Source organism: Scleropages formosus, chromosome 18 (genome assembly GCF_900964775.1).
Source record: "Scleropages formosus chromosome 18, fSclFor1.1, whole genome shotgun sequence".
Lineage (NCBI taxonomy): Eukaryota > Metazoa > Chordata > Actinopteri > Osteoglossiformes > Osteoglossidae > Scleropages > Scleropages formosus.
Genome location: NC_041823.1, coordinates 417,224 through 443,598, shown reverse-complemented (window position 1 = coordinate 443,598; position 26,375 = coordinate 417,224). Strand labels below are relative to the sequence as shown.

The window sequence follows — 26,375 nt, the reverse complement described above, 5'->3', positions numbered from 1 at the left end:
TAACAGTAGAAAAGCCCCCCCGCCCCGTACCCGACACCACCCTCGCGGGGCCTAACCCCGCCCGACCGACACACGAGGTAACGTCCCTAAAAGGCCCCAGAAGGGACGTTGTGTGACCAACTGCTGAAGTGTACAGTGTTCCAGAATGTTCCATTCACTTGCCCCCCCTCCCCCCTCACTGAGTGTTAGTGTGTAAAACAGTGCATCTGTTCTCCACCAGGCAGTAATGGGTTTACGGGTGACCAGCACGGGATGTGCTTCCATCCCAGAGACGTCACCAACAAGAGTAAGAAGCAACACCGTCGTAAAAAATTCTAAGAATAATAATTAAAAATAATAAAAACACTAAAAAGAAACGAGGGACATCGGTAGCGTGACAATAAAACTGCAGTCGCCCTGACGTCTGGTACTCAGGAAGGAGGCGTGTTCGCACCCGCGCCGTGGCAGGAAGCGCGGAAGGGCCCCCTAGAGCTCGTCGTGGTCCACCGACTCGTCTGCCTTCAGCCGGAACTCGTCCTCCGTGATTTTACCGTCGCCGTTGCGGTCCTGGTTGCCGAACATGTTCTCGATGATCTTGTGGCGGTCGAACCCGGGGGCCAGGCGGCCCTTGCCCTCGTTCACCTGGCGCAGGATGTAGTCGGAGAACTGCGGGGCACAAAGGAGCGAGCCGGTGAGGTTCGAGTCCCTCGGCCGCGGTGGGACGGAGTCGCGTCCAGAGAGCCGCGTACCACGTCCTCAGGCGCGTCACAGAGCGGCAATAAACAGCCCCGGTGGAGAGAACGCTGTGACCCGGGAGAGGAAGTGTGGCGGTTTGCTTATGACTCATTTCCTCGTATGAATTCTTGCACGCTGAGAGAGAGTCGCGACAGAGACCCACGCGATCAGCGACCCGGTCAAAGGTTTTGAATAACGGCGCCCGCGTTCAGCGCCTCCATTGACAACGTTTGAAACTCGTTCTGAATTACAGGACCCGGTCACCCTCTCCACCTGTGACCAGTTGGGGGTCCCACTCACAAGGGACCAAAATTAAAATTAATTAAGGGACCATCAGTTCTCAGTTTTGCCCCGGTACAGTTGAATGAGCTCCCCGTGTCCCTCAGAGCTGCTGAATCCCTCCCACATTCCAGAAGGGTCATAAACCCATCTCTTTGAGAGGCACTTCTCTCCCGATCTCCTGACAGCTCCATCGATGAGTCCAGCACCATCTGCTGTGATTATCTATGTATTTGCTATTTGAATGTCACTTCTAAAGGCGCTACTGGAGGGATGCGAACCAGCGACATGGCGGTGTGAGACACACAAGCTCCGTCTATAGTCCTGTGCGTGTGTCCGAAGCGCTTCGTCTGTTGCCGATGCACTTTGTTTACTCTAACTTGTACATCACTGTGGAGGAAAGAGGCTGGTAGATACTGTATAAAATAAATAGTAACAAAATAATAGAATACGAGTAAAGGTGGCAAATGAGCCACGGTGCAGTCGGTCCGTGTTTCAAGTGCGGGCTCTTTGCTGTGGGAGGTCTTTGCGTTTTTTGCTGTGCGACCTCTGACCGACCTCTGACCGACCTCTGACCTACCTCCGAGGGCTCCACCTGGGAGTCTTTATTCTTGTCCATCTCCACAAAGAGGTCGGGGGAGACGTCATCGTTCCACACGAACATGTATCCCTCAGGAAGCCCCTCCTCCATGTCGACGAGCTCCACGTCGAAGACCAGCACGGCGCTCCCCGGGACCTCCCCGTCTGCAGAGGGAGCGGAAACGCGCCGTCGTTGAGCAAACGCACGTAGAAGACAGAGAAGAGAGACGCCCTCAAAGGCAAGCGGAACGCAGGGCTCGGAGACGACCGGGACCCGTGAGGCGTCCCCCCGAGCTCGTGCCCTGCCGAAGAACGGCACGGCGCGAAGGCCCACGGGGTCGACGTGCAGTCGATCCACCGCCCCCAGGGAGTATCGCGGTCCCTGGGCGTAGCGGCACGAGCCGCACGCTGTCGATGTTCCCCCTCCAGATCTTCTCCGCCCTCGAGCAGAAACGAAACGCGGCGCACGTAGAGCGAAACGCGTCCCCTCGGGAGACTCACCGATGCCCCTCTCGCCGTACGCCAGGTGGGGAGGGACCACCAGCCTGCGCTTCTCCCCCACACACATGTCCTGCAGGCCCATCTCCATCCCCAGCACCACCTGGCCCGCACCCAGAACCACGTTGTAGGTCTTCCCGTAGCGGTGCCTGCGGAGACATGCGGGGACCGTGGCTGGGGAGGCTCGACCTCGCGCACGTAACCGAAGCCTCGGTCCTCGAGCGGTCTGCTCACGTGGAGTCGATGAAGGTGCCGTCCAGCAGGCTGGCGTTGTAGTGGTACTTGACGAAGTCACCTTTCTTTGCGAGCGGCTCGCAGACCTCCGGTTTGAAGCTGATGGCGACCTGCACCGTGTCCGAGGGGTTGTGGAAGTCCACCACGTGGACGTCAAACACGAGGACCGCTGAGCCGGGGACCGTGGTGCCTGCGAGATGACCGGGACATAGCAATCAGAGCACTTTGGGGGCTCGCACCCGTCGGTCGGTCATTCGCTTTCATACCGCCCCTCTTCCCTCTTCTCCGCACCCGTCCTCCATGCTGCACCTCTTCTTCTCCGTACCTGTGCCCTCCTCTCCATAGGCCAGATGGGGTGGGATGGTAACCCTCCTCCTCTCTCCAATGCACACACCCAGGAGACCCTCGTCCATGCCTGCGATGAGGTAGCCCATGCCAATGTAGGTGTTGTAGGTGCTGTTGCGGGAGTAGCTGGTAGGAGAGAAGAAGCAGAGTCCCATGTGAAAAGGCGGTCAGACGCCGAAAGCGTGTCGTGTTGCGTTCTTCGCGCAGACACCCGGAATAAACCGCAACAGTGGCAGCAAATACAACTAAGAGCTCAAGGTTGGGGATGAGTGCACCTAAACCTCTCTTCATAAGCAAAGTCAAAGTCAGCTTTATTGTCACTTCCACAATATGTTTAGAACATAGAGTGGAGTGAAAGAGCGTTACTCCTGGACTGCGGTGTCCCGCAGAGGACAACGTATGCAACATTTACTGTTACTACTACAGTACAATTTACAGTAACTAACTACCAAACTCAGAACACTACGGGACGGTCTCCTCTTTACTATCGATGGTATGGAATGGTATGGTAAAGTACGGTACAGTATGGAGGAACGGAACGGAACGGAACGGAACGGAGTGGTGCGGTAAGGTAGGGCACGGTATGCTATGGTATGGAATGGTATGGTATTAAGAGGTACCATACCATACCAGAGGTTCCACGGAACACGTCAGTTCTCCTCCCGTGTCCCCAGCAAGCCATGTTTGTCACCCCTCATCGCTGAGCTCCTTTCAATGAACCCTTCGTGCTCTAAACGTGGGTAAAAGAGGAGTCCAAAGCTGAGTTTACCCTCCAGTCCACATATTTGTCTCCGGCCCACCACTTCGAGAGCTAGAGACTCTTTGTTGAGAACATCTCGTTCACATTTGTTCACTTCGGCACAACTGTAACGAATACCGTAAATGCGATCCTTAGTGACGTCGCCCTCTTGACACATCTGAGGGAACTGCGCCTCGAGAGCCTCCGATGGAGGACTGACGAGGCAGCGGACCTCCAGCAGCGGGTACCGTACCCCTGTTTACGCTGGTCTTCACCGCGGTCGACGTCAACACTTTTACTTTCTTTAGACCGTTGATCGAATGCATCATGATTCAAATATTAAAACGAATCCAGGGTAACATCAGCAAAAAAGGAGGAGCGGAATGAGATAAGATTGAAAAGGCTGAGATGTTTCTTAATTTCCTACGACAAAATGAATACTCGAACACCCGTCGACCGTTTGAGTGACCGGTCACGCGCTTTCGCCGTAAGTTCCGAGATGAACGAACGGGAACGGAGCGGAGCGGCGGCGACGGGCTCACCTGGAGTCGAAGGGCGTGCCGTCGAGCAGCGTCCCGTTGTAGTGGTACCTCATGTAGTCGCCTGCCTTGCTCCTGCGGGGACACTTCTCGGGAACCTGCTGCTTCTCGACGGCGATGCCGTCCTTGGGGTTGTGGAGGTCCAGCAGGACCACGTCGAACACCAGGGAGGCCTGGCCCGGGATGTCGCTGCCTGCGGAGACAGGGGTGACCGCGGGGGACGGGGGGAGGGGGGTGGGGTCACCGGGAAGCTCGTTTACGGCGATTCGCGATCGGGGCCGACGCTTTTCCCGCCGAGAACTTCGCTTCCACCGCTGGTTTGCGTTTGAGCCTCCGCCGCCTGACCTATTTCCACGAGCACTTCGGCGGTAAAAGTGGAGGAGACCTTCTCTCAAAGGTACAACGCTGAGGCCCCTGGCCAGGAGCTGCGGGCAGAAACTGGAAAACGGCGACGGTTCGTCCGCCTGCGACCTTCTGCTGCGGTCAAGGCCACCCGACGCCTCGGTGATGCAGCTGCTCAGCTGTGCGGAGAGGGAGAGGGGAGCCGGAGCTCAGCCGTGGGGCACCCGGTGGGACTCGCCCCGGCGGTCAGCGTGCGCACGACGGGCGGTTATGGAAGTCACAGCTGCTCTGTGTACGCCATGCAGCTGTGTTTGTATGCGCACGCGCACGCACGCACACGCACGCACACGTAGCGTGTAATCCTGACCTGCGATGTCAGTGAACCGCTGCCCACTTGGCCGAGTACCGTAAGCGTACGAAGAGTAGAGTGGTCACTGCGCCAACCGCCCCCCCCAACACACACACTCCTCACTCACCATCTCCATTCTCTCCATAACCCAGGAAGGGCGGCATCGTGATGATTCGCTTCTCCCCCACGCACATTCCCAGGAGCCCCTGGTCCATGCCGGCGATGAGCCAGCCGATGCCGACATACGTGTCGTAGGTGCGGAGCCGCGTGTGACTGCGAGGGGGTGGGGGAGGGCACAGTTAAAGCATTTGTCTCCCACTGCTGCTGACTTAGTAACAGTCCTTGTTGAAGTACTCATTGACTTACCAACTGCTTTCCAACAACCGCTTGACAAGTACCATAAACTCTCTAGAGTTTACGTAACCGTGCTGCAGTTACTAGAAGCGGGCGGAACCTCTATCACCTGGAGTCGAACAGGGTCCCGTCCAGCAGCGTCCCGTTGTAGTGGTACCGCACGAAGTCCGACACCCGCACCTCCCGGCCGCACCGCTCGGGCCTGTGGTACGTCTTGACCTGGACCTTGTCCTCTGGGTTCCAGATGTCCAGCAGAAGCACGTCAAAGTGCAGGACGGCGTCCGGAGGAATGACATCGCCTGCAGGGAGCGGAGAATCGGCTCGCTTTGCTCCACCCGCAAGGATGCGTATCGAGAGCTAAAGAGCGCCGCCTAGTGATGGCTGTACCGTATCCCTCCTTCCCGTAGGCCAGGTGGGGTGGGATCTTCACCAGCCGCCGCTCGTTCACACACATCCCCGGAAGGGCCTTGTCCATGCCCTCGATCAGCTGCTTCTTGCCCACAAACACGTTGTAGGTGGAGCCGCGGTCATAGCTGCAGGAGAACAGGCGGGGATGAGAGCCAATTGCATCGTGAGGAAGCGATGTCACCGCGTTTGAGAGCGGCAATCCCAACAGGTTCCCTCCGAGTGACCGAGACCACGAGCGGTCGGAAACCGGAGGCGAATTCACCGCTTGTACAGAAATCACACCTCTGGACACTGAGATTAAATCTGACAGCCGCATGTTGAGGGTTCGAGTCTCAAAGGGAGAACTGGGGTGTTCTAGGGTCACTGCCCTAACCGTAACTGCAACCCTAACCCGTGACCCTGGAAAACGCTCATTACAGCATTTACTGTAACACACATACACACTAGGAGGTGTTTTAGACAATGCACTCAGCACTGTGTTTCTGGTCTGATGGCAACACTCTGATTGTTCAGAAAGCAAAGCCCTCTAAGCTCACCAAGAGCCCGACCGTGCGGTTGGGTCCAGACCAGGACCGTCCATTCCTAGTCCTCGAAGGACGGGTACGTGAGCAGTTCGGCCGAACCCGTGATTACCGCCTTGAACAAGCTACTTAGGAAGGTTTGCGGCTGAGTGAAGAAACATGGAGAACGTGTATGTAGAAGGGCCCCTGCAGGATAAATGCCTTAATCACATGTTTAGTAACATGCATGTGTGGCTTCCTTGAAGCAACGAGTTGTAAAATGTGCTGGTTCTCAGACTGAACCCTAATGTGGTTGAATGAGCTCTTTGCATCCCTCAGAGCTGCTGAATCCTTCCCACGCTGAAGAAGGGTCTCAAACCCATGTCTTTGAGGGCTGCCTCTGTCCTGATCTCCTGACAGCTCTGCAAACGAGTAAACACTTCCTGCTACGATCATATATGTATTTGGGCATGGATTTTCACGTCACTTTGGCGGAAAGCATCTGGAAAAAGAGTCGGCGTCATCGAGCCGGTTGGACTGCACCTTTTGTCTCTGTTTCATTGTGATCCCCCTGGATCGTGAGTCCTTCTCCCTGCCAATGGAGTAACTTACCTGCTAGTGGCAAACAAACTAAAGTAAAAATTCACTCAAAGGACATTCCACCTCAACAAAATGACAGCAAATAAAACCTGTACCACGTTTTACTTAGAACCGGCTCAAACCGGTCTTCCTGGTAGCCAAAGCTGGTAGTGTGGTGTGTGATGTGTGGTTCAAACCACGGGTCTCCATGTGTTCAGTACACGTGTACGCTGCAGGACACTATTGTACATTACTGTAGAGCACAGTAAACCATGGTACCCAACGGCACACCACAGTACAGTACAGTCCTTCCCACTGAACTTGGAACATGTTTGCTTCCTGCCCTTTTATTCTTAGCTTGTTACAGTTACCCTGTTATTAGCTTCTCATGGGACTAACCGGGGCCCCCTCTCAGTGCCCTACACACACTTGGCATGAGACGGTCGGCAAGATGAAGGACCAAGCGTCTTGCACGGCATGGAGAACCCGACGGGCCTTCAGAAGCTCTCTGCACATTTCGCTGGACCGTTTCTCGGACTCTTCTCCACACGGTCGCACTCAGGGAACTGACCGCTGGGGCTGGACTAGTCAGCTGGGGGTCTGGACCTGGAGCAACCAGCAATGAGCGGACGTCGTAAACACATCAAAGGCGTTGAGGGTAAACCCAGTGCATTTAACCCCTTGGACGATAACACTAGTAGAGTTCAATACTGTACACTAAACAATACTTGGTACAACTAACCAAGTACACACACACACACACATTTTCAGAACCGCTTGTCCCAGAAGGGGTTGCGGGGAACCGGAGCCTACCCGGCAACACAGGGCGTAAGGCCGGAGGGGGAGGGGACATATCCAGGACGGGACGGCAGTCCGTCGCAAGGCACCCCAAGCGGGACTCGAACCCCAGACCCACCAGAAAGCAGGACCTGGGCCAACCCACAGCACCACCGCATCCCTCTAACTAACCAAGTAGAGCTAACCATTATACAGTTACACTAGTAGAGTCAAACTTAGTGTAGTTAATGGTAGTATTGTTAACCCAGTAAACCCAAGTACAGTTACACTAGTAGCATTAAACCCGGTACAGTTAACGGTAGTATCATTAACCTAGTAGAGTAAACCCTACTGCAGTGACCTCACAGGGTGGTAAACTGAGGACTGAGCTGAACACGTTTCATCTGTTGCAAATGGTGAAAATATTGAATAAATTTTTGAAATATGACAGATACAAGTATGGTCAACTGCGCCTTTTGGAGAAACAGCAACTTGAGCAGCGTGATCGAATGTGGGTTCGATCCCTGCTCAGCCTGTGTGTGTTGAGACAGTGACTGCGGACACTTTACTGTAGTGCCTCCAACACTGTAAGTCACCCTGGATAAAGGTGTCACACACTGTAAGTAGTGGTTAAAAATCTGTATTCTGGAGAAAACCAAGAACTAAACGAGACAAAGTAGTGAATGAAAATCATGAGTGAAAAAGTCCTCTAATCCAAGTGGGAAATTCCACATGTTGACGTGTGACTCTGCCAAGCGCTCAACTTCTCTAAGGTCACTTCTGATGTGAAGGAGCGCAAAGTAGAAGTAACATGAGAAAGCAGAGTTTTTACTGTGATTCTCTGGCTGTGAGGAAAAGTGTCTGTTGAATGAATGACATTCAATGTAAATGTAAACGGGGAAGTGCATTTCCAATGGAGTCATACATCCCCTCCGTTCATCATCCGTCCCATTTGTCCATCATCCATCCCCTCCGTCCATCATAAGTCCCATTTGTCCATCATCCGTCCCCTCCGTCCATCATCCATCCCATTTGTCCATAATCCGTCCCATTTGTCCATCATCCATCCCCTCCGTCCATCATCCATCCCATTTGTCCATAATCCGTCCCATTTGTCCATCATCCATCCCCTCCGTCCATCATCCATCCCCTCCGTCCATCATCTGTCCCATTTGTCCATCATCCATCCCCTCCGTCCATCATAAGTCCCATTTGTCCATCATCCATCCCCTCCGTCCATCATTCGTCCCATTTGTCCATAATCCGTCCCATTTGTCCATCATCCATCCCCTCCGTCCCTCACCCATCCCGTTTGTCCATCATCCATCCCCTCCGTCCATCATCCATCCCCTCCGTCCCTCAGCCATCCCGTTTGTCCATCATCCATCCCCTCCGTCCATCATCCATCCCATTTGTCCATCATCCATCCCCTCCGTCCATCATCCGTCCCATTTGTCCATCATCCATCCCCTCCGTCCCTCAGCCATCCCGTTTGTCCATCATCCATCCCCTCCGTCCCTCAGCCATCCCGTTTGTCCATCATCCATCCCCTCCGTCCATCATCCGTCCCATTTGTCCATCATCCATCCCCTCCGTCCCTCAGCCATCCCGTTTGTCCATCATCCATCCCCTCTGTCCATCATCCGTCCCATTTGTCCATCATCCATCCCCTCCGTCCCTCACCCATCCCGTTTGTCCATCATCCATCCCCTCCGTCCATCATCCGTCCCATTTGTCCATCATCCATCCCCTCCGTCCATCACCCATCCCGTTTGTCCATCATCCATCCCCTCCGTCCATAATCCGTCCCATTTGTCCATCATCCATCCCCTCCGTCCCTCAGCCATCCCGTTTGTCCATCGTCCATCCCCTCCGTCCATCATCCATCCCATTTGTCCATCATCCATCCCCTCTGTCCATCATCCGTCCCATTTGTCCATCATCCATCCCCTCCGTCCCTCAGCCATCCCGTTTGTCCATCATCCATCCCCTCCGTCCATCATCCGTCCCATTTGTCCATCATCCATCCCCTCCGTCCCTCACCCATCCCGTTTGTCCATCATCCATCCCCTCCGTCCATCATCCGTCCCATTTGTCCATCATCCATCCCCTCCGTCCATCATCCATCCCATTTGTCCATCATCCATCCCCTCTGTCCATCATCCGTCCCATTTGTCCATCATCCATCCCCTCCGTCCCTCACCCATCCCGTTTGTCCATCATCCATCCCCTCCGTCCATCATCCGTCCCATTTGTCCATCATCCATCCCCTCCGTCCCTCACCCATCCCGTTTGTCCATCATCCATCCCCTCCGTCCATCATCCGTCCCATTTGTCCATCATCCATCCCCTCCGTCCCTCAGCCATCCCGTTTGTCCATCGTCCATCCCCTCCGTCCATCACCCATCCCGTTTGTCCATCATCCATCCCCTCCGTCCATAATCCGTCCCATTTGTCCATCATCCATCCCCTCCGTCCCTCAGCCATCCCGTTTGTCCATCGTCCATCCCCTCCGTCCATCATCCATCCCATTTGTCCATCATCCATCCCCTCTGTCCATCATCCGTCCCATTTGTCCATCATCCATCCCCTCCGTCCCTCAGCCATCCCGTTTGTCCATCATCCATCCCCTCCGTCCATCATCCGTCCCATTTGTCCATCATCCATCCCCTCCGTCCCTCACCCATCCCGTTTGTCCATCATCCATCCCCTCCGTCCATCATCCGTCCCATTTGTCCATCATCCATCCCCTCCGTCCATCACCCATCCTGTTTGTCCATCATCCATCCCCTCCGTCCATAATCCGTCCCATTTGTCCATCATCCATCCCCTCCGTCCCTCAGCCATCCCGTTTGTCCATCATCCATCCCCTCCGTCCATCATCCGTCCCATTTGTCCATCATCCATCCCCTCCGTCCCTCACCCATCCCGTTTGTCCATCATCCATCCCCTCCGTCCATCATCCGTCCCATTTGTCCATCATCCATCCCCTCCGTCCATCACCCATCCTGTTTGTCCATCATCCATCCCCTCCGTCCATAATCCGTCCCATTTGTCCATTATCCATCCCCTCCGTCCATCATGCGTCCATCATTCGTCCACTATCCGTCTCAGAGTCCAGGGCCGCAGGATCTGATCGCTGCCAACGTGGCTGAGAGCGGAGCCCCGACTGCGGGAATCGACGGACGGAAACTCACCCGAGGCATCAGCGGCTGTGTGTGTGTGTGCGTGTGTGTGTGTGTGTGTGTGTGTGCGTGTGCGTGTGCGTGTGCGCGCCGGCTCTTTACCTGGAGTCGAACCCCGTGCCGTCCGGGAAGCGGCCGTGGTAGTGGTACCGGACGAAGTCGCCCTCCTTCACGCTCCGCTCGCACTGCTCGGGAATGAAGGTCTTCTCAACGACCACGTCCTCCAGCGGCGATCGGGGGACACTGCAGGCCACGAGGGTCGCGAGGACACACAGTGCGAGGGTCGCGAGCGCAGCCTTTCGCATCTTCACCGTGCTGGGCTTCAGCTGGCTATCGTACGGTACGGTGCGGTACGGTGTACTATGGTACGGTCGGGCACTGCGCGCACAGAGCAGCTCCGAGCGGTGGCAGGAACTCGACCCCTCCTCGTGCCCCGGTAGCCCCTCCCCTCGTCCTCGTGCCCCGGTAGCTCCTGTCCCGCTCCGTGACCGGATGAGATGGGGGGTGGGGGGTGGCTACATTTCTTAGTTAAAAGTCCATAATACAAGTAAAAACACTTAAAATTCAGTCTGTAGATAGTTTTAAAACCCCTCCCCAGCGAAGGGGACTCACACACACCCCTCCGGGTGCGGGTGGTGGTAGTGGTGGGGGGGCTCCGTCTCTCTACGTGGCACTATGGAGGTCTTCGGGGTGGGGGTTGGGCTCAGTTCGGGAAAAAGCACCTTTTACGTTTAATGACAGATACAGTGTTTCACTTTGTACCGATCGGATTTCACTGATCATGGATACAGTGTGTGTGTGTGTGTGTGTGTGTGTGTGTGTGTGTGTGTGTAACAGTGCTACACTGTAGTTCTCGCGCCACACTACAGCGTGTATTATCTGTGTTTAGAGTGTTTAAAGTGTAAACTGTACAACACAGTAAACTGATACCATGTTCCACTGTGAGTCGCAAGCGCTTCATTGTCGCAGCTTCCACCACTGTGTGGATGGAAAATAAATGGAAAAAGTGACTTTTGTTTCTAAATATTACTTATATTATTATTATTATTATTATTATGTCTCTGCTATTGCCAGTGGTTCACACACCTACACATGAAACCATTAACTCCGTGTGTGTTTGTGTGTGTGTGTGTGTAACACACCGCTCTACTGTACTTATGTACGCAGTTAGTAGCGTTACATTCCTTTGCACACCCCCCCTCCCCCCGCTTCCATCGGCAGCCCCTCCCTCTGTCGTTCGGGAGGGAGGGGGGTCCAGTCCCGCTCCAGTAGGCGCTGAGGTCGCAGTCGCTGCCATGGCGCCCGCGTGCCCCCTGTCCCTGTCCCTGTCCCTGCTCGTGCTGTCCTCCGTGTCCCCCGCGGCTCGCGCCCAGTACGAGACCTACAGCTTCCGCAGCTTCCCGGTGCACGAGCTCATGCCCCTGGACGCCGCGTACCGGCACGCGCTCGAGCAGTACGCGAGCGAGCGCTGGAGCGAGAGCGCGCAGTACCTGCAGGTGAGTCTGCGGCTCCACCGGCTGCTCAAGGACAGCGAGACCTTCTGCCACCTCAACTGCTCGTCGAGTGCGCGGCCCCCCCGGGACGAGCCGGGCTCCTCCGGCTTCCCCGAGCTGCGCGCCTTCGGCTCCGTGCTGCGGCGGGCGCGCTGTCTGCGGCGCTGCAAGCGGGGACTGGTGGCGTTCCGGCAGGGCGCGCCGAGCCGCGACACCCTGGAGCGCTTCGAGCGGAGGGAGCCGTACCGCTACCTGCAGTTCGCCTGCTACCAGGTGCGCGGCTCTGCGAGAGCGTCTGTGGCCGGGGGGAGAGAGTGTGAGCGAGCGGGGGTCGAGGCGAGCTGCAGAAGTCTGGAAAGTTCTCTGAGGATAGCTAAACCGGCTCTGAAACTCTCCAGAAATCTCCAAAAACATCTAAAAACACCTTCAGAAAGCTTCAGATGATCTCTAAATAGCAATAAATGTGACTAAAGAGCTCCAAAGATCTGAAAAATTCTCTAAGCATCGCTAACCGGCTCTGAAAACCTCCAGAAAGCTCTAAAAACACCTTCAGAAAGCTTCAGATGATCTCTAAATAACGATAAACGTGACTAAAGTGCTCCAGTCATCTGGAAAGTTCTCTAACCATCACTAACCGACTCTGAAAACCTCCAGAAAGCTCTAAAAACACTTTCAGAAAGCTTCAGATGATCTCTAAATAAGGATAAACGTGACTAAAGTGCTCTAGTCATCTGGAAAGTTGTCTAAGCATCGCTAACCGGCTCTGAAAACCTCCAAAAACCTCTAAAAAACACTTTCAGAAAGCTTCAGATGATCTCTAAATAAGGATAAACGTGACTAAAGTGCTCTAGTCATCTGGAAAGTTGTCTAAGCATCGCTAACCGGCTCTGAAAACCTCCAAAAACCTCTAAAAACACTTTCAGAAAGCTTCAGATGATCTCTAAATAAGGATAAACGTGACTAAAGTGCTCTAGTCATCTGGAAAGTTGTCTAAGCATCGCTAACCGGCTCTGAAAACCTCCAAAAACCTCTAAAAACACTTTCAGAAAGCTTCAGATGATCTCTAAATAACAATAAACGTGACTAAAGTGCTCCAGTCATCTGGAAAGTTGTCTAACCATCGCTAACCGGCTCTAGAACAACCTTCACAACATCTGAAAACACGTCCAAAAAAGCTTCAAATCATCTCTGAACAGCTCTAAAGAGCACAAAGCATCTCCAAGCACGAAACGTGTCTCAGCAGCTCTAAGATCCTTCCAGACAGCTTTAAAACGCCTCAAATTGTTAAAAATCTCCTAAGAGCTGCAAAACATTTCTTAGCAGCTTGTTGAAGACTCTTCAGTTTTTACAGTGTCTTTGAACATGCTTACCACTGTACACATCCCTGGAGAGCTTCACACAGTTCCGCACAGTTGCACACAGTCTCCAGGCCACAGGTGACCTCCGAACAAGGTGAAAAAGGGACCCAGATTCGTCCGAAAGGACAGCGAACGTGAGACACCAGTTACGAGCTCTAGAGCGTCTCCAAACGGCCCTAAAGAGCACCGGAGGTTCGAACCTAAGGCGGTCTTCTCGAAATGTTCCCTGAAACGTCTCGGAAAGACGATCATTCATATTCAGTTCGGTTTGGACTCGACTTTCTAGAACGTTTCGGCGGAGATGCCGATAAAGATGTTTCCGGTGAAGCCGTTTCTACGCTTCTTGTTTCTCTGCTGTCGCTCAGAGCCCAGGTGTTGACGTTGTTCCGCCGACCAACCTGTGTTGTGCAGCGCGGCGTAGGCGACTCGCGTTGTCCGTCTCACCTTCTTACGTGGACGCTTTGACGTCGTTCTGCACGTGTCCCCCCTGCCCCACAGTCCAACGACCTGGCCAAGGCCATTTCGGCAGCCCACACCTTTATGGTGAAGCATCCGGATGATGAGATGATGAAGAGGAACATGGAGTACTACACGAGCCTCCCGGGAGCAGAGGAGCACCTCAAGGACCTGGAGGCCAAGTCATATGAGGTAAGACGCTGCACAGTTACACACTTTCAGTCACCTCTGTGTGACCTCTGACCTGGCTGTAGTGCGGGAGGGGGGGAGTGCGGTTCGGGGCTCTGGGCGGGGCCGAATGCAGGCGTCCGTGTGAGTTCGGCGGTTGTGCTCGTTCTTCCCCCAGGCTCTGTTCGTAAGGGCGGTGCGCGCCCACAACGGGGAGAATTACCGCATGTCGGCTACGGACATGGAGCTGGCGCTGCAAGACTACTTGAAGACGTACGATGAGTGCGTGGCTGTGGCCGAGGGCTCCAGGGAAATCCGCGACTTCAAGGACTTCTACCCGTCTATAGCGGGTGGGTGATCCCGGCGGCCTTAGCCGCACCGAGCAGGTGGACGACCGCTCTTGAGCTGCTAGGGGCGAAGAGCTCGAAACCATTGCTGTAGCAGGAGAGACCCTGCAAGGCGCTCAAGGTGAAGGAGTAACTAGAGAGCTAAGTCACAGCCATAGCTAGGTGTACATGGGGGTGCTTCTCGTTCGGGTCATCAGAGTTGTTCCAGCTTCTAGTCTTTCTTCATGCTTTCATGACATAATGGAAAAACAAAGCAAGTAACGCAGAGCGACACGAGTGAGACGTGCGCCGAAACTCCGCCGCACGTATGGTGATGATACCGGTGAAAGGGGTTTGTGGAACTCTTGAACCGCCTGAAGCTCAGAGCTTTAGTAGTGGTTGAGTGACCGCTGCTTCTGCTGTGACCAGGAAGTCCTCCTCCACTTGAGGGCGCATACTGAAGAGTGGAGGCCTGAGCCATCAAGGTGGTGTGTGGCGGCTCACGGGATGGTGTGTGCTCTCATGGTTGGGCTCTTCTCCCTTCTCAGACCATTACGCGGAGGTGCTGGAGCGCAAGGTACGGTGCGAGGGCGAGCTCACCCCGGTGGTCGGGGGCTACGTCGTGGAGAAGTTTGTCGCCACCATGTACCATCACCTCCAGTTCGCCTACTATAAATGTGAGTGCGGTGCTTGCTGGGCTGCGTGTCGAGTGTGTGTGTACGCCTGAGGAGGGGGTGCTGCTGCGGCGGTCACACATCAGGGGTTTTTAACTCTTTTTTCATGCCATAGGCCCCCTTGAACCCGAGGACCCTTCTCAGAATCATGGATTAAAATGTACTAACTAAAATACATAGGATAAGACACACACACACACACACACACACACACAGAGTCCGGAACCACTTGTCGTGGCGAACCGGAGCCTAACCCGGCAACACAGGGCGCAAGGCTGGAGGTAGGGGGCACACTCAGGACGGGGCGCGAACCCCAGACCCGCCAGAGAGCGGGACCCGACCAAACCCGCTGCCCGCCGCGTCCCCGCTGGATAACAGAAGAAACCAATTTTACTGGAAGTTATCAAAATATTAATATTCGCTACATTCTAACTGAAGGAAATGCTACATTTCAGTTAGAGGTCAGTGAAAGTAAAGATATACGTCTTTTTACCATCGAAGTTCAGGGACCCCTGAAAACTGTCCACGGACCGCATTTTCAGAAGCCCTGCTCTGGATGTTTCTGCACTACAAGCTGCCACTTGTATTTTGGTCATAATATTGACTTGATAAAAAATTGACTGAGATGTAATTGACCAGGGGGGGGCGCAGCGGGTTTGGCTGGGCCCTGCTCTTTGGTGGGTCTGGGGTTCGAGTCCCGCTGGGGGTGTCCTGTGACGGACTGGCGTCCTGTCCTGAGTGTGTCCCCTCCCCCTCCAGCCCTGCGCCCCGTGTTGCCGGGTTAGGCTCTGGTTTGCCGCAGCCCCGCTTGGGACGAGCGGTTTCAGCCAATGTGTGCGTGCGTGTAATTGACCAACTGTGATCCCTTAATACTTCATAGCCGAATAAGTAGAACAGGTACTAATGCCAATTTGTTGATGCTTTCGGCTCTGGGACGGTTTTAGTTTAGTTCACGTTTCAATATTGAAACAATATTTTCCGATGCAGTGCATTTGGCTGCACTTTCAACGGAGGAATGAGACGTCCGGGTGTCAGCGATGTCCTTGTCGAAAATGCGCTTTTGGTTATAATTTGTGGCATCGTTGGAGTTCCTTGTCAGCTGTTGCGCATCACATACGCAAATGAGCCACCTGAAACACACCTGTAACGATGTTCAGAAAGTACCGGGGGCTGTAACATAGATATTGTGGCACATAGATTTACATCATCATTTACATCGTGGGAAACAGCCCCGTCTGATTTCATTTAAAAAGCTTACAGGACAAAGACCCATAAAAGTACGATACTTGTACCGCAAAAGGCGGTCGGTCATAAGCGCCGCGGGACTTCTGGCTGTGCACATCTTCCCCTGTATTTCCACCTCTGAGGAGCACAGTACTGAGAGGATCAACAGGATAACTATTCCTCGTCGCTGCTTATGATTCGTTGGGCCTCAAAGAAATATCCGCTGCTCCTGTAAATTGTTACCAAGGGCCTTGAAAAGGGAATGTTGTGCCTGCAGTGAACGACCTGAAGAACGCGGTGCCCTGCGCAGCCAGCTACCTGCTGCTGGACCCTGACGACGAGGTCATGAAGAACAACATGGTTTACTACCAGTTCCACAAGAACAAGTGGGGCCTCACCGAGGAGGATTTCGTACCCAGAGCCGTAAGCCTCCTCTCTTCCTTTAGCTTGGGCCCAGCAAACCCTTCATCTGTACCAGAAGGGGGCAGTAGTGAGCCCCTCAAATAGTGCACTTTTTGTGCTGTAACCCCATGCAACTTGTACTCGCAGTAGATGAGGTGCACGGAGGTTCCTTAGCCACGGAAAACCCGGCACTGCATCTCGGTGTTCTCCATACTTGCGCTAACCACCGTCTGCTCCTCACATGGCGGTTAGATAGGAAAACGTAAAGAAGAACAGTGACGCGAGGGCAATTTGCAGTGGGGACTTGTTAGACAAAGGCCACCTCTCTGGGTGTTGGGTGCCTCTTCTTCCTCTTGTGCCATTCTAGGAAGCAGTGCGGTATGTGAACCAGACCACCATGCAGCTGGAGATGCTCAGGTTCTCCCAACAACATCTGCAGCCGGACGATGAGGTAGGACCTGGCTGACTTTCTTAAACATGGAAATCCAGCTAAAGTTTCAGAGTTGATTGTTCGATAGAGCCCATCACTGCGGCAATGCGCAATACCGAGCGCTGCCCCATGGACTGCATTATGCACCATTGCAGCGTGGAACGCTTCCCAGCCGAAGCGCGCTTGTGGCCGGCCTGTTTTCAATGCCTAATGGACATTTGCGCAACGCACATGTTGTCCCTTCACATGTTGCACATGTTGATAGCCATTTTAGGAATACTGAAAAAACAGGTTCCGTGGCATTGTGAGCGAACCATCAATAGCTGTGGAGACGTCTGCAAACCTCCCAGGGAGCTGCGGTTCAGCAACAAGGAAGTCGGCTGCTCTGTCTGTCCATTTTGTCCACAGAAATGAGATTCACGCAGTTGAATCAGCCCCTTGGAAGGCTGTGGCTGAAGTCCCGAAGCGCTGTAATAACGCAGTTCTGCGTACTGTACTACAGGATTTTCCCCTCAGCAAGATCTGAAAGTCGAATTTTTTCAAGGAGAATCGTAGTACAAGCTGGAGAAGATGTCCTTTCCAAGTTCAGGGACGTCTGATGGGAAGTCTGATGCAATGGCACTGAAAGTTGTAGTGAAATGCAGCAAAGTGTAAAAGTCCCCTCCATCACCCGTCTTTACTGGCGAATAGCGACAGCGCGGAGTGGTGCCCGACGGTCGATCGGCAGGACAGCCGTCCCCTTGGGCATTTCCAGTCATCATGTGGCCATGCATCCCACTCCCCGCTCTGTGGCGCATCCAAATTGTGTGACTTGTTGTGTCTTTGTGATTTGTCCCATTCCAGATGGAGGTGCTGACGTTTCTCGATGAGCTTCTGGAGGCAGACGATAGGCTCTAATGTTGGTGCCAAAAGCAGAAAGTTAGGAGTGAAAAGACACGGTGCACGTCCAGCACGCACAAGCACACAACGCTCCTCTCTGCCAGCGATCGCACACCTGGCACTTCGCTGTGACCACTGACTGTCCTTCGCTTATGGTTCTGTTTGTTGAGCTTTAAAGGCCATCGCTGACCTGTTGGTCTTTCCAAAGCCTTCCTCGGTTTTTCTCCTCTTCTTCTGAGAACTGCAGCCACCTTCTTCCTTCTCTCCCTTCTGGCCGCATTGCCTTTGTCTTCACTGCAGCCCCAGAGCTTCCCAAAGGTGTTCGCCGGGAGACTCCACTACGTAGACTTTCCAGTGAGAGAAAAGTCAAGGTTCGCTTTCCCACGTCTAGGATGTTAAGCCGTACTGTGGACATGGAGTCAGTTGCTATATCAGTCGCTTTGGCTCTGCAGGAAACTGCTGAATGCCAAAGAAGGGCAGGGTGGTTGCGAGGAAGCCAGGGGTGTCTGACAGCGCTGTTTTACGTGTTGTACCGTTCTGTACTTTTTTATTTATGAAAAATCTGATTTGTAGGATTATTAACTTCTAAGACCTTCCCGTGGAAATTTTGGCAAAATGTGAAATTCCCACCGCCGAAGATGTGGACATTGTGATCTTTCTGCGAATAAAACAGTTTCTGCCGCTTGCTGTTGGCGCTGTCCTGTCTGCATTCTGTTTCTGCTCCACGCACATGTTGAGTGTGATGTCCTCGCCCCGGAGACGTGCGAAGGTAAGAGCTCCTGCTTTCACTGGTCCTCCACACCACCGCTTCTCCAAGCAGTGCGTTTCTCTATGGCTGTTTTTTGTCAGTGACTGTACCAAGGAGAGAAAATACCTCTGTATAATCTGTGAATAAAGGATGCGACCTCAAGCTGCGCTGCTCACCAACATGAGAAGATGTGAATTTACTGCAACAAGTACCGTAGAGTCCTTCAAAAGTAGTCTTGTAACTGAAAGGTTGCAAGTCCAAGGCCTGCTGTTGTACCAAGGAGCCAGATGTTTCAGCAGAAAGATGCAGCACAACTCGTAGGAGCTGATGAAATGGCTCAGACGCTTTGCACTCCAGCTGTTCTGAGATCAGCTTCTGCTGGGTAAAACTGCTTCTGTAGCTTCTTTACTGTGATACAGAAGCTGAGCGTTGCGAAGGCCTCAGCTCAGTGAAGATGGTGGTTATGATGACGACGATGACGACGACGGTGATTTATGGCTCTGTGTTAGCTGTGTTGGCGGTAAGTGACAAGTGGGTGTGGACAGCTGCTAGTCTGGTGGTTAGAGCTGCTGCCTTTGGACCCAAAGGTTGTAGGTTTGAATCTCACCTCTGGCTGTATTGCTCCTGAGCAAGGTCCTAACCCTGACTTGTTCCACTGAAAGTTGCTTAGCTGTATGAATGGGTCAACAGGTATATATTGCTTTGGAGGAAAGTGAAATTATCTACGTCTCTTTGTATATCTATCTGTTGTTCAGTATCCTAAGTTTTTTTTTTTTTTTTTTTTTTAACAAATGCTGGGTATCGGGGGGGGGGTGCGGTGGTGCAGTGGGTTTGACCGGGTCCTGCTCTCCGGTGGGTCTGGGGTTCGAGTCCCGCTTGGGGTGCCTTGCGACGGACTGGAGTCCCGTCCTGGGTGCGTCCTCTCCCCCTCCAGCCTTACGCACCGTGTTACCGGGTAGGCTCCGGCGCCCCGCGACCCCGTATGGGACAGGCGGTTTCAGATGACGTGTGTGTGTGTGTGTGTGTGTGTGTTGGTATCACAGTATATCCAATCATTGTGTATTTTGGATGACGGTGACAATATGATTTGGTTGTCAGTGACAAACGAGTAAAATCCTGGTGCTACTGCATGTTGCTGCATTGTAAAACCTTGAAGCGAAGATCTTGACAGTTGCTCGAACCCTTATTTCAGGGTGCCGGTGGGTCTGTCACGATCTCCTCTCCTCTCCTCTCCTCTCCTCTCCGTGTCAGCTGGACGTGCAGCTGCTCTGGACACTCCTGTGATACCGGACAAAGTGACGTCACAGTGAGTCTCAGCCGCCCATGTAGTGGGTGGAGCTGCAGCCACTGGAGTCCAGGGCCCTCGGTTTGAATGGTTTCAGTCGCCCCTCCTTGACCAAGTAAAAAAGGACCCTGCTCTATAAATGGGTATAAATGGGCAACTGAGGGCCAGTGGCTGAACACCTTAGAGGAAGGTGTCCAATAAAAGAATGAGTGTAAACTTGAAACTCCTGTGCTGTGAAACGGGCTCTGGGCTGCTCTGGGGGAGAAGAGTCCTCTACGTGAACGTATGGAAAAGTAAGCGTCTCGGTGCCTCTCCGCTCGCGCGCCTCTGTGACGCCCCTCTCTCTGCCCCTTTCCCTTTGCGTGTCCGTCCCGTCCAGACGGAGGTCCAGGAGAGCCACCGGGACGACTCCGACGCGGAGTTCGCGGGGGGAGGGCGACTACGAGGAAGGCGTTCCGGCCTCCCTTTGGCGGGAGCAGAAGCCCAGACGGAAGGGCGACCCGGGAAAATGAGCTCCGGGATCCACGCAGCGCATCTCGACCTTCGCCGGCTGGGTCTCCTTCACGCCGAACGCGAGACGTCGAGGAAAAGCGCCTCCGCGTGTCCCTGTGCACGCGAACACTTGCACGAGCTCCATGCCTGGTCGCCCTTTAAAACGAGTCCCTTCCTCCTAAAGTCACAAGGAAGTGGTGCGTCTTTCCTCGCAGCTGGCGATTGTGAAACCGCAGCCCCAGTTCTTCTGCCCGCCAGCTTCTGGAATGTAGCCTCACCGCTCCTCCGTGCTGTATGCGGTGAGCAAATGAATTGCGACACTGTGGTGGTGGAGAGCTGGAGTTCCCCGGGAAACGTGTGGCTCGCTCCAGTGTCTCCGTTTGAACTCGATCCGCTCTAGGTGGCGGCTGAGAGGAAACATCTGGACACCTTTTCGGAACTGACCGGGTAGAGCCGAGTTCTGCAACCTCTCGTGTCTGCCTTGCGCTCCGGCTCCATCGACGTGGACGTTTCGGCGCTTTCTCGGCGTGCTCCTCCTGTCTCCGTGCCGCTGTGTCCGGCGCTGTCCTTCCGTTCGCTAAAACACGCCAAGATGTTTGCGAGCGCAAATGAAGCCCCGTGCAAGGCGGTCGGACGACGAAGGTGCGCTGTCAGACACGTGTTAGGAACGCTGTGCAGGCTCCAGCTGCTCTGCATCGGGGCATCGACGGGCTTCTTGGGAACTTTAATCGTGAGGAGCCGTGAGCCAAACCACGAGAACGTCTCCATCCGGAGAAAAAGTGTTTTTTGCAGCGAACGAAAGCGCAGCGCTAAAATGCTCGGTGTCGTCATTGTCACGCATACAAATATTTTTACGGTTTCGTAGGATTACGGAACTTTATTTTTTAGCACCTGAAGTTCTGCAGAATTTAACATCATGTTGAGCTTTTTAAATGAGAAAAGAGCTGATAAATGTTTAGCGCTTAGAGTGTCAACGGAAGGATGAGGACTCAGTTTCACTTACTGTTGCAATGTAAAAAAGGGGTAAATCAGTGTAAGTAGCTCAGTGCACAAGCATAATATTGTAAGTTGCTTTGGAGAAAAGCATCAGCTGCAAAAATACACGATACAATAAACACGTCATTCTCACTGAAGTTCTTCCACCTCTTCAGCACATGGATCCAGCAGGATGAGTTGTGAAGATGGACCCTCAGAGGTCAGAGGTCAACGGTCAAAGACGCCGAGAGCGATTCACAGTCGAGCCTTTCATCTGACATGTTGGACTCTCATCTGTAGGACCCATGTGAACACCTCTCCAAGCTGGAGACCCAGTCTTCTACTGCTGGCTCCTTCCTGGGTGGGGTGAGGGGTTTCAAGAACAGCACAGGGACTCATTCATTGACACTCCAGCACGGGCCAGTTTTTACCATATCTTTTCTCTAGTACTTGCACTGACATGACGACAGGAAAGCTGAGGTCTGGGCCGCTGACCGCAGACACCGTGAAAGTCCGTCAATAATTTGTCATAAAGCTCCATGCGGATGGAGACACACTCACTGTGCGCTGCAGTGTATTTCATAGCAGCAGAGGTTTCGCTGCTGTTCGCCGCTGCTCCTGGGAAGAAGAAACACCGAATGGTCAAACAGAGGGAACGGTCTGCGTGACCAGATCCTTATAATGCAGAAGCACAAACAGTTTTCAGTAATTGGAACAGTTTTTAGGATTCGACCGAGAGCCTCACCAGCGTGTCTCCTCCTCCTCCAGAGGACAGTGGCTGTGATGATGATGATGATGAGTGCAGTGAGACCCAGGACAGCGATGAGAACTGCGCTGATGAGCACGGTGTCTGCAGGAGCTTCTGCTTCTGGAACATACAGCATGGACACACACACGGTTCATATAGATCACAACTCATATACAGTCCAGGCGTACAGGTGTCTTACCCCAGTTGACGTCCAGCTTGTTGTCCACACTCAGGTGCGACACAGTACAGGTGTAGCGGTGTCTCTCTCTCAGCTCCTCCTCACTGACACTCAGACTCCTTCTCAGCTGGTAGGTCCCGTCTCCGTTGGGCAGCACCTGTCCTCCCGTGAGCTCCCGGTCTGGGACGGGCCGGTCGTCCCTCAGCAGGGTCACGTTGACGCGTCGGGGGTAGAAGCCGGTGGCCACGCAGCTCACCCGTGTCCTTCCGCTGTCCGGCTCTGTCTTCCGTATGACCCTCACTGTGGGCTGGACTGAGGGGTCACAGAGATCACTTCCCGTTAGAGAGCCGTCACTGATGAGTGATCTTTCTCCCTGTTGTTTGGTGTTGAGCTGAGTGTCACATTTATCAGCATTATTACACATTCCTTCATCGGTCATTATCAATAAACACGACAGGCTGGAACACACGCACACAGGGGCATTTTAGAGTGACCAGTCCCCCTGGAACACGTGGCTCTGGACCGTGGGAGGAAACGCGCACGAACGCAGGAGGTTATGAGGAAACAGGACCAATAAAAGATTTTAGGTGTGTGAACAGGAGTCGAGAGCACGGTACCTTTCCTCAGCAGTACGTCCCTGTCCCGCTCCAGGCATCTTTTGTACGTCCTCAGACAAATAGGCTGGTAGATATCTAAATAAAGCTGTTTTACGGTTTCCTTTTGCGATTCGTCTAAAACATCCCGTTGTGGGGGTGCAGACAGTTCGTTAGTGAGGGAATTGTACCGCAGTATTTCCATTCCAGCGTAAGCCAATTTAAAAAAAGCTGTAATCAGTTTCTCATCCTGCAGGAGGGCGGATGCAAACCACTGTAGGACATGAAGTCCTGCGGACCGCAGAGAAACACAGAGACGGTTAGGATTTAAGACACACGCACGCACACGCACACACACACACACAGTTTCCACGCTGCTCTGCTGGGAACTCTAAGAGCTCCGGTGCCTGTTCAGCACACATTAAAAACGATGTAAAACAGCATTTATGTATTTGTGCTTCAAAGGAGATGAGATGAACTTTCCAAACAGGGTACTGACCTGTGGTGTGATTGAACTGATTCATCATGATCCTCATGGCAGTGGAAAATTTAGCAGCTGCAAAGTTTTTCAGATCAATTCCTTCTATGGTGTCATTTACCCTCCAGTGTCTTCGAGAGACAAACTCCTGTATGTTGCTGTCATAATATTCCACGGGAACGTCGTTGATCAGCGCTACCACTGTCAGCTCTGGGAACGGACTGTGTCCGCTTATAAAGGTGGCCATTGCCGAGAGACAGTTGGGCTCTGTTTTAGCAGGAACGACAGGTCACTCAGCTGTTACACACTCGTTCATCGGGCATTTTGACGCTCGGTTTATTCATGCGGAATATATTGACGATTATCCACCTCGATTTAACTTCATACACAAAGCAACGTTGAACTACAGGCAGCTAAATTTTGCCCAAAAACATTTGTGCAGAAATAAATGGAGACCGAAAGAATGACACTGAAGCGAACCGTCACTTTACTGACAGTTACAGTATCTGTAGGATACAGGGTGTATGCGGGGAGTTTTGTGGTCTCATCAAATACGGATCGTCTTCTATATCATGAAGTGTGTGTGTGAGAGAGAGAGAGAGAGAGAGAGAGAGAGAGAGAGAGAGAGTACACTGAGTACCGTAGTCAGTCACAGTACCTCACCTGTAGAAACCAGGTGAACGGAGCCCAGGATGAACATGAGCACTGCACACACCCTCATGGTGGAAACCAAGTCCGAATCTGAAGTGCTCCTCTCTGCAGTTGTTCAAGCTGGACACCCAGTCCTCTACTGCTGGCACCTTCCCGACTGGGTAAACAAGCAGGGAAATTTCTTCACATGGCATCGATCATCGGCTGTCATCACCTTGTCTTCTGTACTATATCTCTTATCTCTGAGTGGCAAGACTTGCACTGCAGTGAGTTCAACGAGGCCGAAATCCAGGTTACTGATCAAACACGATGACAATCCACCCGTCTGGCAGCGACACGTAACGAAGCTCCTTGAGCTCCTGGCGTTAAAGGGTATGCAGTAAATACTGCGGTGGCGGTGGGCACCTGTGCTTCTCCCACGATGCATTGCTGCTGACGTGTGCTGCGCGTAGTTCAGTGGAGTAACTGTCATTGGGAATCATGGGGGAATCGCTGATCCCCGTGCGTTCTGTCCGTTCACCGCTGGACTGCGCCAGTCCCAAACGCTCCTTCTATTGCCCCACCAACAGCACACGGAAGGACGCGAGTTGTTAACACTGGTGTCAGGAGTGGGATGAACAGAGGTGGACTCCAGCGATCTACGTAGAGACGGCTGGATAAGCACTGAACTGAAGAGTTAAACGAAGCGCCTGCAGCATATGGCACCTTACAGCGACCGGAAGGAGGGGCCACCCTGAGAACGGGCCGGTGGCACGATCAGCGCCGCTCACTTCCCTGTCCCACCGCAGCTGTGTGTGTGCTAAGCACCTCTAGCTTTGGCCGCTTTGTGTGCCTCTCTGGAGATACTCAGATTCCAAACTGTGGGAGCGGCACTGGAGGACAAGGCGCTGAACTAAAATTAACCCTAACCCTAACCTAATCCTAACCATAACCTAACCCTAACGAAACCCTGTCCATGTTCATGCTCTATAACTTTTATATCATCCCCAGATAAAGCTTTACGCAACTACTCCTGTAATGTAGCGTAAATATATATATTGTGGATATTAGACTAAAGTTTCATGCAGCTACTCGTGTGATGAACGATGGTTCATTTGGTGGAAAGAAACTAACTGCACTTAAGAATCACACGTCTGCATCCAAGTGTCTCTTCCCGCTACTCTAAAGGACACTTTGTATTTTCTATAAGATGTTCGTCGTTTTGGAGAAAAGTGTCTGATAAATGAACACGTGAACATGTAAATATGGTGACTGAGGGCTCTGGCTCCGAACCCTCAGGTCCGGTTTTATTTATTTCCTGTTACTTCGTACAAGAAGCGCAGAGACAAAGAGAGGAAAAGAACAAAGAGAGAAAGGAGAGGAACTACGGAAAGTAAAGTTTTAACAGCGGTCGACCACATACTGGACTCTTGTCTAATGATTAACAGACCACAACACAAGGAAGCTGTGAAGACACACACTCGCTTTACAGTGCTTTACTGTATTTTACCAGAACTCTAGCAATGAACAAGTATAACTCAAGCACATGCTTCAAAATGTAATCAGAAAAGGAAATCAGAAAACGAGAATTTTAAGTTTGTTTGAAATGATTCCGTTCAAAGCAAAAACTGTTCACCGTTGAGTAAAGTTACATAAAATCCATTTGGCTCTCAAGTCTTGACAGTTTTACAAAACAAATGTGCTATTTTCCACTTCTAGTTGTTCACATCATTTTCTTACATTATTGCTGGAAGGAAGGCAAATCTGTACGTGAAGGACTTTGTTTGCCGGACTTACGGGAAACGAGCTGCAGGTAACTCACCTGTAAGTGGAGGCGCGAGACGTTCTTTCCCTGCGGCTCCTCTCACGCTGGGCGTGGACTCTCGCTCAATGAGAAAACACGGTGCGTTTAGTCGGCGAGCAGCTCACGCGTCACTCCGTTTCGCTTCTGCTCTCCCAGTAAGGAGAAATGACCCCGTTTGAGCAAAACCGTACAGCATGTTACTGATATCAGGCTCATGCTTTTCTCCAAAGCATCTTGCAGTCATTTCCCCCTTCACGGAGCTGGAGCGAACGAGGGTAAGTAGTCGAAAGGTACTACAGCGGGAGGTGGGATTTGAACCCTCGCCCTTTGGTGCACAGAGACACGTGGTAACAGGACCTGGACTCCTTCTATGGAATTTGAACGCTCACCTATATATATAGAGTATCTACTGTATATCTATATACACGTACAGTACGTGTTCAAGTGAAGTCCCTCCCCGGAGCTCCTTTAGCATCCAGTTCATCCCCTGAATGTCCCTCACTGCACTTTGGGACTTTTACTCTGCTACTGGGACAGGGTACAAGTCTCCTGGACTGGGGTTCACACGACCCTCGCTAAACGTTTCACTCTGATACTATGCAGCATGTTGTCG

The 26,375-nt window shown here is 52.8% G+C and overlaps 3 protein-coding genes across 4 annotated transcripts; 1 reads left to right on the top strand and 2 right to left on the bottom strand.

The window, feature by feature from the left end:
* Positions 1-4: 4 nt before the first annotated feature.
* LOC108923687 (peptidyl-prolyl cis-trans isomerase FKBP9-like) lies at positions 5-10,726 on the bottom strand. Its single transcript, XM_018734606.2, has 10 exons — positions 10,524-10,726; positions 5,360-5,505; positions 5,082-5,271; positions 4,746-4,891; positions 3,931-4,120; positions 2,630-2,775; positions 2,305-2,494; positions 2,074-2,219; positions 1,574-1,737; positions 5-645 (listed from the first exon to the last, which is right to left on the bottom strand). Exons 1-10 carry the CDS (start codon positions 10,724-10,726, stop codon positions 466-468), a joined length of 1,701 nt encoding a protein of 566 aa, XP_018590122.1. The 3' UTR covers positions 5-465.
* A 508-nt stretch (positions 10,727-11,234) lies between these two features.
* On the top strand, positions 11,235-19,380 carry LOC108923688 (cartilage-associated protein-like). Its single transcript, XM_018734607.2, has 7 exons — positions 11,235-12,187; positions 13,771-13,920; positions 14,075-14,246; positions 14,771-14,899; positions 16,398-16,543; positions 16,890-16,973; positions 17,796-19,380. The coding sequence occupies exons 1-7, from the start codon at positions 11,477-11,479 to the stop codon at positions 17,847-17,849; spliced, it is 1,446 nt and encodes a 481-aa protein (XP_018590123.2). The 5' UTR covers positions 11,235-11,476; the 3' UTR covers positions 17,850-19,380.
* A 498-nt stretch (positions 19,381-19,878) lies between these two features.
* On the bottom strand, positions 19,879-25,853 carry LOC108923664 (major histocompatibility complex class I-related gene protein-like). 2 transcript variants are annotated; one of them, XM_018734561.2, is made up of 8 exons: positions 25,781-25,853; positions 23,992-24,136; positions 23,350-23,595; positions 22,875-23,141; positions 22,279-22,569; positions 22,077-22,199; positions 21,893-21,949; positions 19,879-21,688 (listed from the first exon to the last, which is right to left on the bottom strand). In XM_018734561.2, the coding sequence occupies exons 2-8, from the start codon at positions 24,047-24,049 to the stop codon at positions 21,672-21,674; spliced, it is 1,059 nt and encodes a 352-aa protein (XP_018590077.2). In that variant the 5' UTR covers positions 24,050-24,136; positions 25,781-25,853; the 3' UTR covers positions 19,879-21,671. The 2 variants fall into 2 exon arrangements, with proteins under 2 accessions (XP_018590077.2, XP_018590076.2); XM_018734560.2 differs by lacking the exon at positions 19,879-21,688 and having other exon boundaries at positions 21,740-21,949.
* Positions 25,854-26,375: the final 522 nt, after the last annotated feature.

Bases quoted from the DNA above. Each gene is read 5' to 3' on its own strand.
- LOC108923687 (XM_018734606.2), bottom strand. From the start codon at position 10,726: ATGCGAAAGGCTGCGCTCGCGACCCTCGCACTGTGTGTCCTCGCGACC. The intron at 5,506-10,523 runs GTAAAGAGCCGG...GTTCTCCTGCAG, and splicing joins GGCACGGGGTTCGACTCCAG to CTATGACCGCGGCTCCACCT. The intron at 2,776-3,930 runs GTGAGCCCGTCG...CTCTCCTACCAG, and splicing joins GGCACGCCCTTCGACTCCAG to CTACTCCCGCAACAGCACCT.
- LOC108923688 (XM_018734607.2), top strand. From the start codon at position 11,477: ATGTCTCTGCTATTGCCAGTGGTTCACACACCTACACATGAAACCATT. The intron at 14,247-14,770 runs GTGGGTGATCCC...CTCCCTTCTCAG, and splicing joins CTTCTACCCGTCTATAGCGG to ACCATTACGCGGAGGTGCTG. The intron at 16,974-17,795 runs GTAGGACCTGGC...GTCCCATTCCAG, and splicing joins ATCTGCAGCCGGACGATGAG to ATGGAGGTGCTGACGTTTCT.
- LOC108923664 (XM_018734560.2), bottom strand. From the start codon at position 24,049: ATGAGGGTGTGTGCAGTGCTCATGTTCATCCTGGGCTCCGTTCACCTG. The intron at 23,596-23,991 runs GTGAGGTACTGT...CTGCTAAAACAG, and splicing joins CGTTCACCTGGTTTCTACAG to AGCCCAACTGTCTCTCGGCA. The intron at 21,950-22,076 runs GTGAGGCTCTCG...TCTTCTTCCCAG, and splicing joins GAGGAGGAGGAGACACGCTG to GAGCAGCGGCGAACAGCAGC.